At 44.1% G+C, this 13318-nt stretch overlaps 1 protein-coding gene across 11 annotated transcripts in view; it reads right to left on the bottom strand.

Moving 5' to 3' along the window:
• Positions 1-8231: 8231 nt before the first annotated feature.
• Positions 8232-13318, bottom strand: part of LOC137421477 (dual specificity protein phosphatase 12) — a 30403-nt gene continuing 25316 nt past the window's right edge. For 7 of the 11 annotated variants that reach the window (XR_013622329.1, XR_013622330.1, XR_013622331.1 and 4 more), the window contains exons 6-7: positions 12897-13092; positions 8232-8987 (exon numbers count right to left, since the gene is read on the bottom strand). Coding sequence is in view for 7 of the 11 variants with exons in the window: in XM_068107589.2 (XP_067963690.1) it covers positions 8829-8987; positions 12897-13092 (355 nt within the window). In the remaining 4 variants the exon portion in view is untranslated. Of the gene's footprint in view, positions 8988-12896; positions 13114-13318 lie in introns of those variants that run through there. The other 4 variants (XR_013622332.1, XM_068107592.2, XM_078771369.1 and 1 more) reach the window with 2 other exon arrangements.

A 13318-nucleotide genomic window follows, 5' to 3' on the forward strand; every position in this document is an offset into this window, starting at 1 on the left:
ATGTACTTGGGTTGGGAAGCTAATAATCGATTTACTTGGGTTGGGAAGCTAATAATCGATTTACTTGGGTTGGTAAGCTCATAATCGATTTACTTGATTGGGAAGCTAATAATCGATTTACTTGATTGGGAAGCTAATATTCGATGTACTTGGTTGGGAAGTTTATAATCGATTTTTTGATTGGGAAGCTAATAATCGATTTACTTGGTTGGGAAGCTGATATTCGATTTACTTGGGTGGGAAGCTAATAATCGATTTACTTGGGTTGGGAAGCTAATAATCGATTTACTTGGGTTGGTAAGCTCATAATCGATTTACTTGATTGGGAAGCTCATAATCAATATACTTGATTGGGAAGCTAATATTCGATTTACTTGGTTGGGAAGCTAATAATCGATTTACTTGATTGGGAAGCTAACAATCGATTTACTTGATTGGGAAGCTCATAATCAATATACTTGATTGGGAAGCTAATATTCGATTTACTTGGTTGGGAAGCTAATAATGATTTACTTGGTTGGGAAGCTAACAATCGATTTACTTGATTGGGAAGCTCATAATCAATATACTTGATTGGGAAGCTAATATTCGATTTACTTGGTTGGGAAGCTCATAATCGATTTACTTGATTGGGAAGCTAATATTCGATTTACTTGGTTGGGAAGCTAATAATCGATTTACTTGGTTGGGAAGCTAACAATCGATTTACTTGATTGGGGAAGCTAATATTCGATTTACTTGGTTGGGAAGGTAATATTCGATTTACTTGATCGAGAAGCTAATAATCGATTTACTTGGTTGATTTATAAGGTTTTTCACGGGCATATTCACAGTTTTTCACGGGCGTATTCATCGTTCTTTGTGTGCTTATTCGCGGTTTTTCACAGGCGTATTCACGGTTTTTCCATGGGCGTATTCACGGTTCTTCACGGGCGTATTAAGGGGTTTTCCACGAGAATATTCACGGTTTTTCACAGGCGTATTCACGGTTTTTGACGGGCGTATTCACGGTTTTTCACGTGCGTATTCACGGTTTTTTGTGGGCGTATTCATGGTTTTTTTACAGGCGTATTCACGGTTTTTTTACAGGCGTATTCACGGTTTTTCCACGGGCGTATTCACAGTTCTTCGCGGGCGTATTCACGGTTTTTCACGGGCGTATTCACGGTTTTTCACGTGCGTATTCATGGTTTTTCACGGGCGTATTCACGGTTTTTCACGTGCGTATTCACGGTTTTTTGTGGGCGTATTCACGGTTTTTTTACAGGCGTATTCACGGTTTTTTTACAGGCGTATTCACGGTTTTTCCACGGGCGTATTCACAGTTCTTCGCGGGCGTATTCACGGTTTTTCACGGGCGTATTCACGGTTTTTCATGTGCGTATTCACGGTTTTTTGTGGGCGTATTCACGGTTTTTTTACAGGCGTATTCACGGTTTTTCCACGGGCGTATTCACAGTTCTTCGCGGGCGTATTCACGGTTTTTCACGGGCGTATTCACGGTTTTTTGCGGGCGTATTCACGGTTTTTACGGGCGTAGTCACGGTTTTTCCATGGGCGTATTCACGGTTCTTCACGGGCGTATTAAGGGGTTTTCCACGGGCATATTCACGGTTTTTCACAGGCGTATTCATGGTTTTTGACGGGCGTATTCACGGTTTTTCACGTGCGTATTCACGGTTTTTTGTGGGCGTATTCACGGTTTTTTTACAGGCGTATTCACGGTTTTTCCACGGGCGTATTCACGGTTCTTCGCGGGCGTATTCACGGTTTTTCACGGGCGTATTCACGGTTTTTCGCGGCAGTATTCACAGTTTTTTGCGGACATATTCGCGTTTTTTCACGGCGGTATTTGTGGTTTTTCGCAGGCGTATTCATAGTTTTTCACAGGTGTATTCATAGTTTTTCACAGGTGTATTCACGTTTCACAGGTGTATTTCGTGTTCTACCCCTCAATCCCTTGTGTCCTTCCATTCCCACTCTATTTGCGTCTATACCCCTCAATCGATGTGTCCTTCCATTCTCAATCTATTTGTGTGCGCTACGCCTCAATCCCATGTGTCCTTCCATTCCCACTCTATTTGCGTCTATACCCCTCAATCGATGTGTCCTTCCATTCTCAATCTATTTTCGTGCTCTCCTCCTAAACCTTTGTATCCTTCAATTTTGAAATTAATTCATGTGCCTTATTAATAGTTCGGATTTGATCGGTCGGTTTGGAAAGAAAACGAGGTTTTATCAACACTCTCCTCGAGGAATGCTTTCCATAATGACAATTTCCACGAAACTTGCTCAGAAATGGACAAGCAAACATAAGACGCAAAATAAACGAAGTCTTACCTGGAAACCGACTGCCAATGAGAAAACAAACAGCATCCAATCCCGATGGATCATCACGTTTTAACATTCGATACACACTAAACGAAGGTTTCTCGAGATGTCATCGATGGAAGACAAACTGGTTTGTGAGTTCTTGGTTTCAGATACAGAACTATAAAAAGAAACCAAGGTTTCACATTACACAATGTGAACAAACAGCATTCTCTTATGAAAATGAACAAGCTCACTTATTACCCACATGCACATAACACAACACTTATTACCCACATGCACATAACACTTATTACCCACATGCACATAACACTTATTACCCACATGCACATAACACATTACCCACATGCACATAACACTTATTACCCACATGCACATAACACTTATTACCCACATGCACATAACACTTATTACCCACATGCACATAACACTTATTACCCACATGCACATAACACTTATTACCCACATGCACATAACACTTATTACCCACATGCACATAACACATTACCCACATGCACATAACACTTATTACCCACATGCACATAACACTTATTACCCACATGCACATAACACTTATTACCCACATGCACATCACACTTATTACCCACATGCACATAACACTTATTACCCACATGCACATAACACTTATTACCCACATGCACATAACACTTATTACCCACATGCACATAACACTTATTACCCACATGCACATAACACTTATTACCCACATGCACATAACACTTATTACCAGAGGAGACGGTATTGTAGTTGAGTTCGTTTGTTTGTTTGTCCGCACAGAATAAATATGATTTTCTCTGCAACTGTTGGTCCGATGGACAGGAAATTTTCACTATAGGTGCAACTCCACCTGTATAAGTTTTTAATGATAATTATGACGTCATATGTTACGTGGTACGGGCGTCATCTTGGCAAACCGAAAAACTTTGCACCTCTATATCTGGGAAAGTACTGCATAGAAAAAAATATCAAGACATGGCTCATTGTAAAGAGCTTTCCATGAGGGACAACACATGTTAATGATGATGTCACACTGTCACAGGTGCCTCCATTATGACGGCGCATTACGGAGAACACCAGGACGTTGTGGGTGGGAAGTGGGAGCGCAGGGAGGGGTTCAACTGTGCAAATGGCCCCGCCCTCTGTCCATTGGTTGAGGCCAACGTTGTGCCAGAAAAAGGGATGGACATAGGTAGCGCGAGGCATGCCGGGAAAGTAACTAAAAAACGAAGCACTGCTGCTTTTATCATATGTAACGTATCATATGTACGGTATCGTGTAACACATTTGACTTGAGCATTTTTGGCTTGAAAATGTAGGCACCAAATGTTTCGAAAAAAAATCTTTACCCCCTGTGATGCCACAACATTATGGTGACAATTTATTATTAGATTTTAAAAGTTTCCCATTACAAAATTTTCAAAGCGTTTAAAGTAAAAATAGGAACAAAGGTCTGAAAATAAACGAGAACACTCTGACGTCATGACGTCAACCGATATGCCTCTGCCCATATTATTACATCATTATAATACTTGTACCATGGTTGAATCAGATCACTTCAGCCGTTCTCAAGTTATATACCTATTACAGACTTTGACCTCTTGACCCCAAAATCTAATCAGTTCATCTTTACATCATTCTACATAATTGTACCAAATTTGGTCAGAATCCCATCACTGGTTCACAAGTTATCGCAATAACAGGATTTTTACCGAACATGACCTCTGACCTCATTACCCCAAAATCTAATCAGTTCATCTTTACCTCATTATATACACCTGCACCAAATTTGACTAAGATCCCTTCAGCCGTTCTCAAGTTATCGTGGTAACGAAGACCTATCACGGACGGCCGGACAGGACAACCTCAAAACATAATGCCTCCGGCAACTTCGGCATAAAAAACACTTTCGTGGTTGAGTGAGTGAGACCACATGAGTCATCACGTATGTATCACAACAGCAATCAACGATAACAGCTGCAGCAGGAACATCAACAAACAGCAACATATAGATCACTTTTTTTTGTATACAAGATCGAGGCTCATGTAAGAGCTAACATTAATCACAAAAAGACAAACGGACACGTAAAACATAAGATAAAGGGAGCGGGAGACAAGATGGGGAGAAAGAGGGAAGCACACAAGTACAGCAGCAGAGAACAGGGACATTGGGAGATCTGTGGGAGGGAGAGGGCTTGGGAGGAGGAGGCATGGGAAGGGGGTGGGGGGGCGGACGGGTTGGGAGAGGTATAAAACACATGGACACAGCTAGGGCTTCCAGGAAAGAAGTCGGTATTTCCGAAAAGTGGCTCTGGGGTGAATTAACGGGGGTAGAAAAGATCAAGGTTTCGGATGGGGGAAGATAAGAGATGGTAGTGAACAGCTGTTTTAAAGACCTGGAGGGAGGAGTGGGATTGAAGAGAGTGAGGGAGATTGTTCCAGAGGCGGGAGTAAAGAGGAATGAAAGCGTGAAGCTGAGCACAGGTTCTTGATTTTGGCAGTTTGACCATAAGAGGGTTACTGGCAGATCTTGTGCGACCTGCAGGAATATTTGGGGGACAGAGCCCAGACAGAGCTGGGGAGCAAGGCCGGAGAGGAGTCGGTAGAAGACAGAAAGACCACCAACCTGCCTGCGGTGAGTGAGTGAGAGGCCCTTGGAGTTAGCTTCATCGCGGGAGATTCCAATGATTCTGAAAGCTTTGGCTTCTACAGCGTGAAGCCGAGCTAGGTGTGAGGCAGGAGCACCAGCCCAGAGGGGAGAGCAGTATTCCATTGAGCTGCGGATGAAAGCCTTGTATGTGGTGAGGAGCTCAGGTGTGCCAAGGAAGGACTTCGCACGACGGAGGATGCCCAGTCGGTGACTGGCTTTGGAGGCCAGATTGGAAATGTGGTTTTCCCAAGAAAGATCATGGCAGATAGTGAGACCCAAAAGCTTGAGTGACAGAACTTATTGGAGAGGATTATTCAGAAAGTGGATGGGAGGGTTGTCCAGTCGGTCTTTTCTGAGAGACATAGTAAGAGTGTGAGATTCGTCAGGATTGAAAGACATGTTCCACTTGTTTGCCCAGTCTGTGATTTTGTCCAGGTCTGCAGAGAGTGAGGAGGCTGCAGATTGCTGATCTGAGGGATGAGGAATGGAGCGGCAGAGAGTGGAGTCATCAGCAAAGAGAAAGAGAGAATTTTCCAGAGAGTCAGAGAGATCATTGATGAAGACCAGAAAAAGCTCAAAATCAACCAATGAAAACATGTCATGAACTGTACGTTTGCCTTAAGAATGGGTGGTGGTTGTTTGGTTTTGTCGGTGGTGGTTGTTTGGTTTTTGTGGGTGATGGTGCACAAAACCAAACAACGACCACCCACAAAAAACCAAGCAATCACCACCAACATCCACCGGTGTCCATTAGGCTTTGTATAATTAACCATGTAAGTTCTGAGGGGGCAGGCGTCAACATAGTAATATGTGCTACATCAAATGGTCATATAACATGTGGTAGAATTTCAATTTCCTCCGTTAAACGGTGTTAGATGTACGCTCTGAACAAAATGTAGCCATGTGCGTACGTACGTACATACACACAGGATAGATTAACCCTGCTTTTCACTTCACGCCAGCAGTGTAAAAATCACTCAGAGCGACACTTGGCAAAACAGAACAAAGTAGAACGGCACTTGGTAGAGCGCACAACTCCGCCAGGCTGAACAGTGTACATTTTGTATCCCACTGATAGGCTGGATCTTAACCAAACTCGAATCAGCTTGTTCTTGCCACCTAACCAACTCAAATCCACCTGGTATTGTCACAACCCATCCACAACTTTGAGATATCATGATATTTTTGTTTTTGGCCCTATCTCTCAATCTTACAAATTAGAGTATGTTGACCTTTTGGCCTATGTTGACCTCAAAAATAGTTGGTGGTTAAAGTCAGTGACCTGATATGCAAATCCTGTTCAAATTTCAAATCAATCAAATTTCTTGACATCTTGATTGACAATCAAGTCGATCAATTTAAATTCAAATTTCAATGAAAATGGACGATTGTAGAAATTTCACCTAAGTTATTGACCTTTGGCCTATGTTGACCTCAAAACGGTGACCGCAATATCAAATAGTCATCTAACATGTGGTAAAGTTTCAATTTCCTCTGTTGAACGAGAGGGATTATGATGTGCGCTCTTAACATAATGCAGCTTTTCGCTTCGTGAGCGCAGGATAATAAAGTGCCTTCAGAAAGTATTCACACCCCTTGGCTTCTTTCACATTTTGTTGTGTTAAAGCCTGAATTTAAAATGGGTTGAGTTGAGATTTTTTTGTCACTGATCTACACATAATACCCCAAAACATCAAAGTGGAAATTTTTACAAATAAATTAAAAATGAAAAGCTGAAATGTCTCGAGTCATAAAGTATTCGACTCCTTTCCTATGACACTCCAAATTGAGCACAGGTGCATCGAATTTCCATTGATCATCTTTGAGATGTCTCTGCAACTTGATTGGAGTCCACCTGTGGCCAATTTAATTGATTGCACATTATTTAGAAACAAACACCTTTCTATACAAGATCCCAGAATTGACAGTGCATGTGAGAGTTGAACTCCACGATAGAATTGTGAGGATGCATAGATCTGGGGAAGGGTATAAAACAACTTGTAGTGTTGAAAGTTCCCAAGAGCACAGGGAGCTCCATCATTAGGAAATGGAAAGAATATGGAACGACACAGATTATTCTTAGAGCTGGCCATCCGGCCAAACTGAGCAACTGGGCAAGAAGGACGTTGGACAGGAAGGTGACCAAGAACACAATGATCACTCTGACAGAACTAGCGTTCCTTGGCTGAGATGGGAGAACTTGCCGGAAGGACAAGTTTCTGCGGCACTTCACAAATCTAGACTTTATGGGTGAGGGGCAAGATGGAAGTCACTCTTGAGAATAAGGGACATGACAGCATGCCTGGAGTTTGCAAAAGAGCACGTGGAAGACTCAGAGCATGAGGCAAAAGATTCTGTGGTCTGATGAGATGGAAATTTAATACTTTGGCCTGAATGCAAAGCGCGACGACTGGCAGAAACTGAGCACAGCTAATCACCCATCTAACACCATCCCTACCGTGAAGCATGGTGGTGGCAGCATCATGCTATGGAGATGCTTTTCAGCGGCAAGGACTGGGGGATTTGAAAGGATAGAGTAAACTATGAATGGAGCCAAATACGTGTCGGCAAATCCTTGAGGAGAACCTGCTTCAGAGTGCAAAAGACCTTAGAATGAGGCAAAGATGTATGTTCCACCAGGACAATGACCCCAAACATACAGCCAAAGCAACACTGGAATGGCTTCAGAACAAGAATGTGAAAGTCCTTGAGTGGCCCAGCCAAAGCCCAGACTTGAATCCCATTGAGAATCTGTGGAAAGACTTGAAGATTGCTGTTCACTGATGCTCCACATCCAACTTGACAGAGTTTGAGCAAATCTGCAAGGAAGAATGGAAGAAACTCCCCAAATCCAGATGTGCAAAGCCGATAGACGTACCCAAGAAGATTTGAAGCTGTAATCACTACCAAAGGCACTTCCACAAAGTTGATTCAGGGGATTGAATACTTATATAAATTAGATATTTCTGCATTTCATTTTCAATAAATTTGCAAAGATTTCTAGAACAGTGCAGTTACCTCAAAGTTTATCCAGTCCTTGTAAAAATAAAAACCAAGTTGTACATTCTTGAGAAACAAATTGGAATTCAGATCGACATGACGAATGTAAATGAACAGCAAAACCAGGTTGGGACAACCACCAGGTTTGATTGGAGGCACAACTTCTTGCAGGCACAACCACCAGGTTTGCAAGAACCGCAGAGGGGAGAATACGAAAGCACAATAAATAAACTCAAGGTTTTGTTACAAGGCAACAGTTTATAAAGTCCAACATTTCAGCCACAGAGGCCATCATCAGAAATAAACTTGTTTTCGAGCGTGTCAGCACACTTTTTAACTTGATGGAAGCATTTATTAAAATAATAGCAGATATTACCCATCAATGAGGGGCGACGGGACAAAATGGCTATTGATAGGATGGGAGGGCTATACTACAACAACAACAACGATAACATTCCAATGACAAAGGAATGTGGATGAAGCAGTCACACAAATATGTTTCTGAAATGAGAGAAAATAAACAAACTTGTTTGTGACACCTGTAATCATGCAGGTATGCAATATGCCAACACAATCTGAAGTGGAGCATGTCGACAGAAACTGATGGGACATCCTGACAACATCCGGCATAGCAAATGCTTGGACAAAAGTGTACTATTGACTGGGCCAATCAGAATAAAGGTGGGAATAAACTTGGATGCTGAAAACAGAATTGTAAGGCAGTGTTAATTATGTCTACAATGCACTGAAGAGGAATTCCATAATACTTTGATAAAAGCCGACTTAAATGCATCACACCATGTACACAACTCAACTTGCAGAAAAGCAATTAAGAACAAACACTCTGAGGGATTGTTCCCCTATCCTTAGGGGGGTCAAGGCGAGCACGATGCAGACAAAATGCAGGTGTCACCCACGCACTGCAGGAACACTGCAAACCACACCAAGAGAATGATCCGAGCTTCACCCCGCACTTTGGACATAAGAGCTGCAAAAAAAGGTAGGGAGGAGGGTTTGGGGGGGGGGGGGGGGGGGTGTGGTGAGGGGGGAAGCAAGATTCAGTTCACTAACAAGCGAATACAACAACACAACAACATGCATTTTAAAAGGCCATTTTCCCTGCTAGGGCGGGGGTTAGCCTTGCGGTCCCCATGACAATCTTCTCCATTTTGCCCTATTTTCTGCATCTCTCCTTGTTAACCCCCTTGCCCGCATTTCTTCTTCCACCATCTTTAGCCAAGTCTTTCTCGGTCTTCCCCGTCTTCTACTTCCTTCTACATTCATTTCCATCACTCTTCTCAACCAGTCACTTTCATCCTTCCTCAACACATGACCAACCATCTCAACCTGTTCCTCTTCACAGCATCAATCACAGGCTCTATTCCCATCATCTTTCGCAATTCATCATTTGTCTTCCTCTCTCTCAACGATACTCTGCACATCCGTCGAACCATTCGCATTTCCACCCTTTCCAACCTTCGTTGCTGCTCTACGTTCATTACCCATGTCTCGCTCCCATAAATCATAACACTTCTCACACATGCAGCATACACCTTTCCCTTCAGCTTCAACGACACTCCCCTCATCATCAGCACGCCACTCAATTCCCGAAACTTCTTCCATGCACATCTCACTCGAGCAACCGTTGCCGAGTCTGATCCACCTTCTCCATTCAGCATGTCTCCGAGGTAGCAAAATGTTTTCACACCTTCCAGCTTCACACCGTCTCCAAGATCCAACTCAACATTTCCTCCATCTGCAGCTCCCTCTGTGCACAACTTACATTTGAATGTAGCTGCCACACTGGTTAATGACCCTCTCACACCACTACATTTTTGATGAACCCACTCAGCGCACATTGTACACTGAATGGAGTTCACTCCGACACCCTTCCTACACACAGCACAGGGCCACTTCCCAGTTCTTTCCACCTCACCACATGCTTTACCACTTGCCATCACCTTCGTCTTTCCGATATTCACCTTCAGACCTTTTGTCTCCATACATTCCTTCCACGTGTTCATCTTTTCCTTCAGTCCATCCATACTTTCCGCAATCAACACCAGATCATCTGCATACAACAACTCCCACGGTAAACCCTCCTTTACGTTCTGAGCCAGCACCTCCATCACAGCTACAAATAGTAGTGGACTTAGTACCGACCCCTGATGCACTCCCACCTTCACCTCAAACTCACCACTGTTCCCGTCCTTCGTCCTTACAGCTGTGCGCGCTCTTTTGTACATTGCCATCACTACTCTGATCAACCATTCCTCCACTTCTAACTTCCTCAATGCCCATGTCAATACTTTGCGTGGAACCCGATCGAATGCTTTCTCCAGATCAACAAACCCAAGAAACAACGTCTTCCTCTTCTCCATGTACTTCTCCTGCAACTGCCTCACAATGAAAAGCGCGTCTGTCGTTCCTCTTCCTGGCATAAATCCAAACTGCATTTCGTCGATCTTCACTTTCTTCCTTATCCTCCTCTCCAACACCCTTTCCAATACCTTCATTCCATGCTCCAATAACTTTATCGCTCGGTACGAGCCACACTCCAGAGGGTCACCTTTCCCCTTGTACAGAGGGACGAGGGTACTCAGTTCCCAATCCACTGGAATGCGGCCTTCTTTCACCACCAGATTACAGATCTCTGTCATTCTCTTCACACCCCAACTTCCTGCTGCCTTCAAAATATCTCCCACAACTCCCGTCGGCCCTCCCGCTTTTCTACCCTTCATTGCTTTTATCGCTTCCTCAACTTCCTTCTCAGTTATCTTCTCTGCCGGTCCTAAAACTGGGTTACTCTCTATGTTGCCATCCCATTCATTCTCTGTATTCAACAGCATTTCCATGTATCTTTTCCATCTTCCTTTAATTCCATCTGGGTCGACAACGATTTGTCCCACTTCATCCTTCAAGCAGCTCACCCCCATCACATCACACCTCTCTTTCGCTATCTGCTTTGCAATCCTGAATACCGCTCTCTGACCCTCTTCCGAATCCAAGCGTTCTCCGAACATTTTCCTACATGCCTCCTGCGCCTTTGCTACCTCTTTCTTTGCAGCCTTCCTGGCTGCCTTATAACTTTCATGCTCTGCTGTTTCTGCTCCCGTACCCTTTGCCTTCTGCCACTCCTTGAACTTCTTCCTCTTCTCGTCAATCCTCTTTCCAACTTCATCATCCCACCACCATGTTTCCGAGTGCCTCGGTGGTCCTTTTGTCCATCCACATACCTCACCAACGGCTCCCAACAGACTAGCTTTCATTGACATCCAACCACTTTCAAGCTCAACCGCATCATCCTCGACCCTACTCAGCCTCTCTTTTAATGCCTCCCTTACTGTCACCTCTTTCAACCTCCACACCTTCATTCTCGGTTGGTACTTCACCCGCCGAGCTCTCCTCGCACCTTTCACCCTTACGTCGCAGACAACCAAGTGGTGCTGTGAAACAGCCTCCTCCCCCGGGATCACCTTTGTGTCTCGGAGGTGCCCCCTATCTCGCCTATGCACCATCAGGTAGTCAACGGTTGTCGTCGACCCACCTGACGTGTATGTAACAAGCTTATTATCCTCTTTCTGGAACTGAGTGTTACAAATCATCAAATCAGCTCCATCAGCAAACTCCAAAATCCTTTCACCTTCTCCATTTCTCACACCATATCCGTAACCCCCATGAACTCTGTCAAAACCATCCATACTCCTTCCCACATGTCCATTTAGGTCTCCTCCTACCACAACAACTTCCTCATCTTTCACGTTTTCCATCAGCTTCTCTATCGCACACCAGAACTTGTCCTTCTCTTCATCGCTCCGACCAACCTGCAGAGCATGTCCCGAGATGACGTTCACCAAGAGCTTTCCAATCATCATTTTCACCATCATCAACCTATCACTCACTCTCGTCACACTCACCACACTGTCTACAAACTCCTCAGAAAACAGGACACCAACACCATTCACGCGCTCCAGGCACCCTTGCCACACAAACTTGTATTTCTGTCCCTGCCTACCCTTCACCATTCTCACACCACTTCCCTTCCATCTCGTCTCTTGCACACAACATATGTCCACTCTTCTTCTGACCAATACTTCCACCACTTCTCCTGATCTCCCTGTCATTGTCCCTACATTCCATGTCCCAAACCTCAGAAACCGATCTCCACTTCGGGCTGTACCCTGCCCACATGTAGTTGTAATTGTCATGGTTCTCTTTTTGAGGCAATGTTTTTTATGGCCGGATGCCCTTCCTGACGCCAACCCTCTTAGTCGCCTCCTACGACACGCAGGGATACGGCGTACCTATTCTTATCCAGGGTAGACACTGGGAAACGTTTAAAACATGGAAATCCTGGGGGGGGGGGGGGGGGGGGGGGGGAGGGATCACCGCTGCGGTTTAAACATATTTAAATAAATATTTAAACAAAACCATGAAAACAATCTGGGAAAAGTCTCTAAGTGAGAAAGTGGATTTGAGAAAGCAGGAGCAGAGGTGAAAGAACAAACGAGAATATAGGGGGCGGGGCACAAGTCGAGACGAGGAGGCTGCATGAGACACCAGGCCGCACGAGGCGCGGACAAAGAAACGTCTAATTACACACAAATTTGCAACAACTACAAAACCAAAACCAAATAGAAACACACAATAACACATACACAACAAAATACGCAGCGGAAATTTGACAAAGAAACGAACGGGAAAACACTCAAACTTTGATGCCGTGGAGAGATCAAAGCAAGCCCCGTCGCTCGAGGGACCGGAAGCCTCACTAACAAGCGAATAATAATAACAATTACTAATAGGTGGGGAAAATGTACAAGGGGGATAGAAACAAAACAAATACATGTATACAGTGGGCCAGGGCAGGTTGAAGAAGGGTGGAATGTCCTCTCACCTGACCTTGTGTAACACCGAGTAGACTTGTCTCCATCCAAGCCAGAGGTTCTACAAACCATGAGGAGCAGGGGAGAGAATCAGGTACCATGGACGGTGCGGTGTCCGCAGCCAGAGGGACATGTCGTTTGTTGCTGCCAAAATGACCAGAACCCGGTAAGTGAGAAATCAAACTGGATGCTTTGAAAAGGATCCGTCTGTGGAACAGAATTTGATTGCTGTGAAATAAAACGACCTTTGACAAAAGTGATGAATGTACAGTGAATATACAGTCTAATCTAGCATCGCTGATCAAAGTGATCATGTGTTCATTTATGCAACTCATACATTTGATAAAAGTACCCCTTGTACAATGTAACAAACAGTATCTAGACTGAACCAAAACCCTATGGGCCGGAAGGATACCCCAGAGCCTATATAGAC

The sequence above is a fragment of the Myxine glutinosa genome, chromosome 2 (assembly GCF_964187855.1).
Source record: "Myxine glutinosa chromosome 2, kmMyxGlut1.1, whole genome shotgun sequence".
NCBI lineage: Eukaryota > Metazoa > Chordata > Myxini > Myxiniformes > Myxinidae > Myxine > Myxine glutinosa.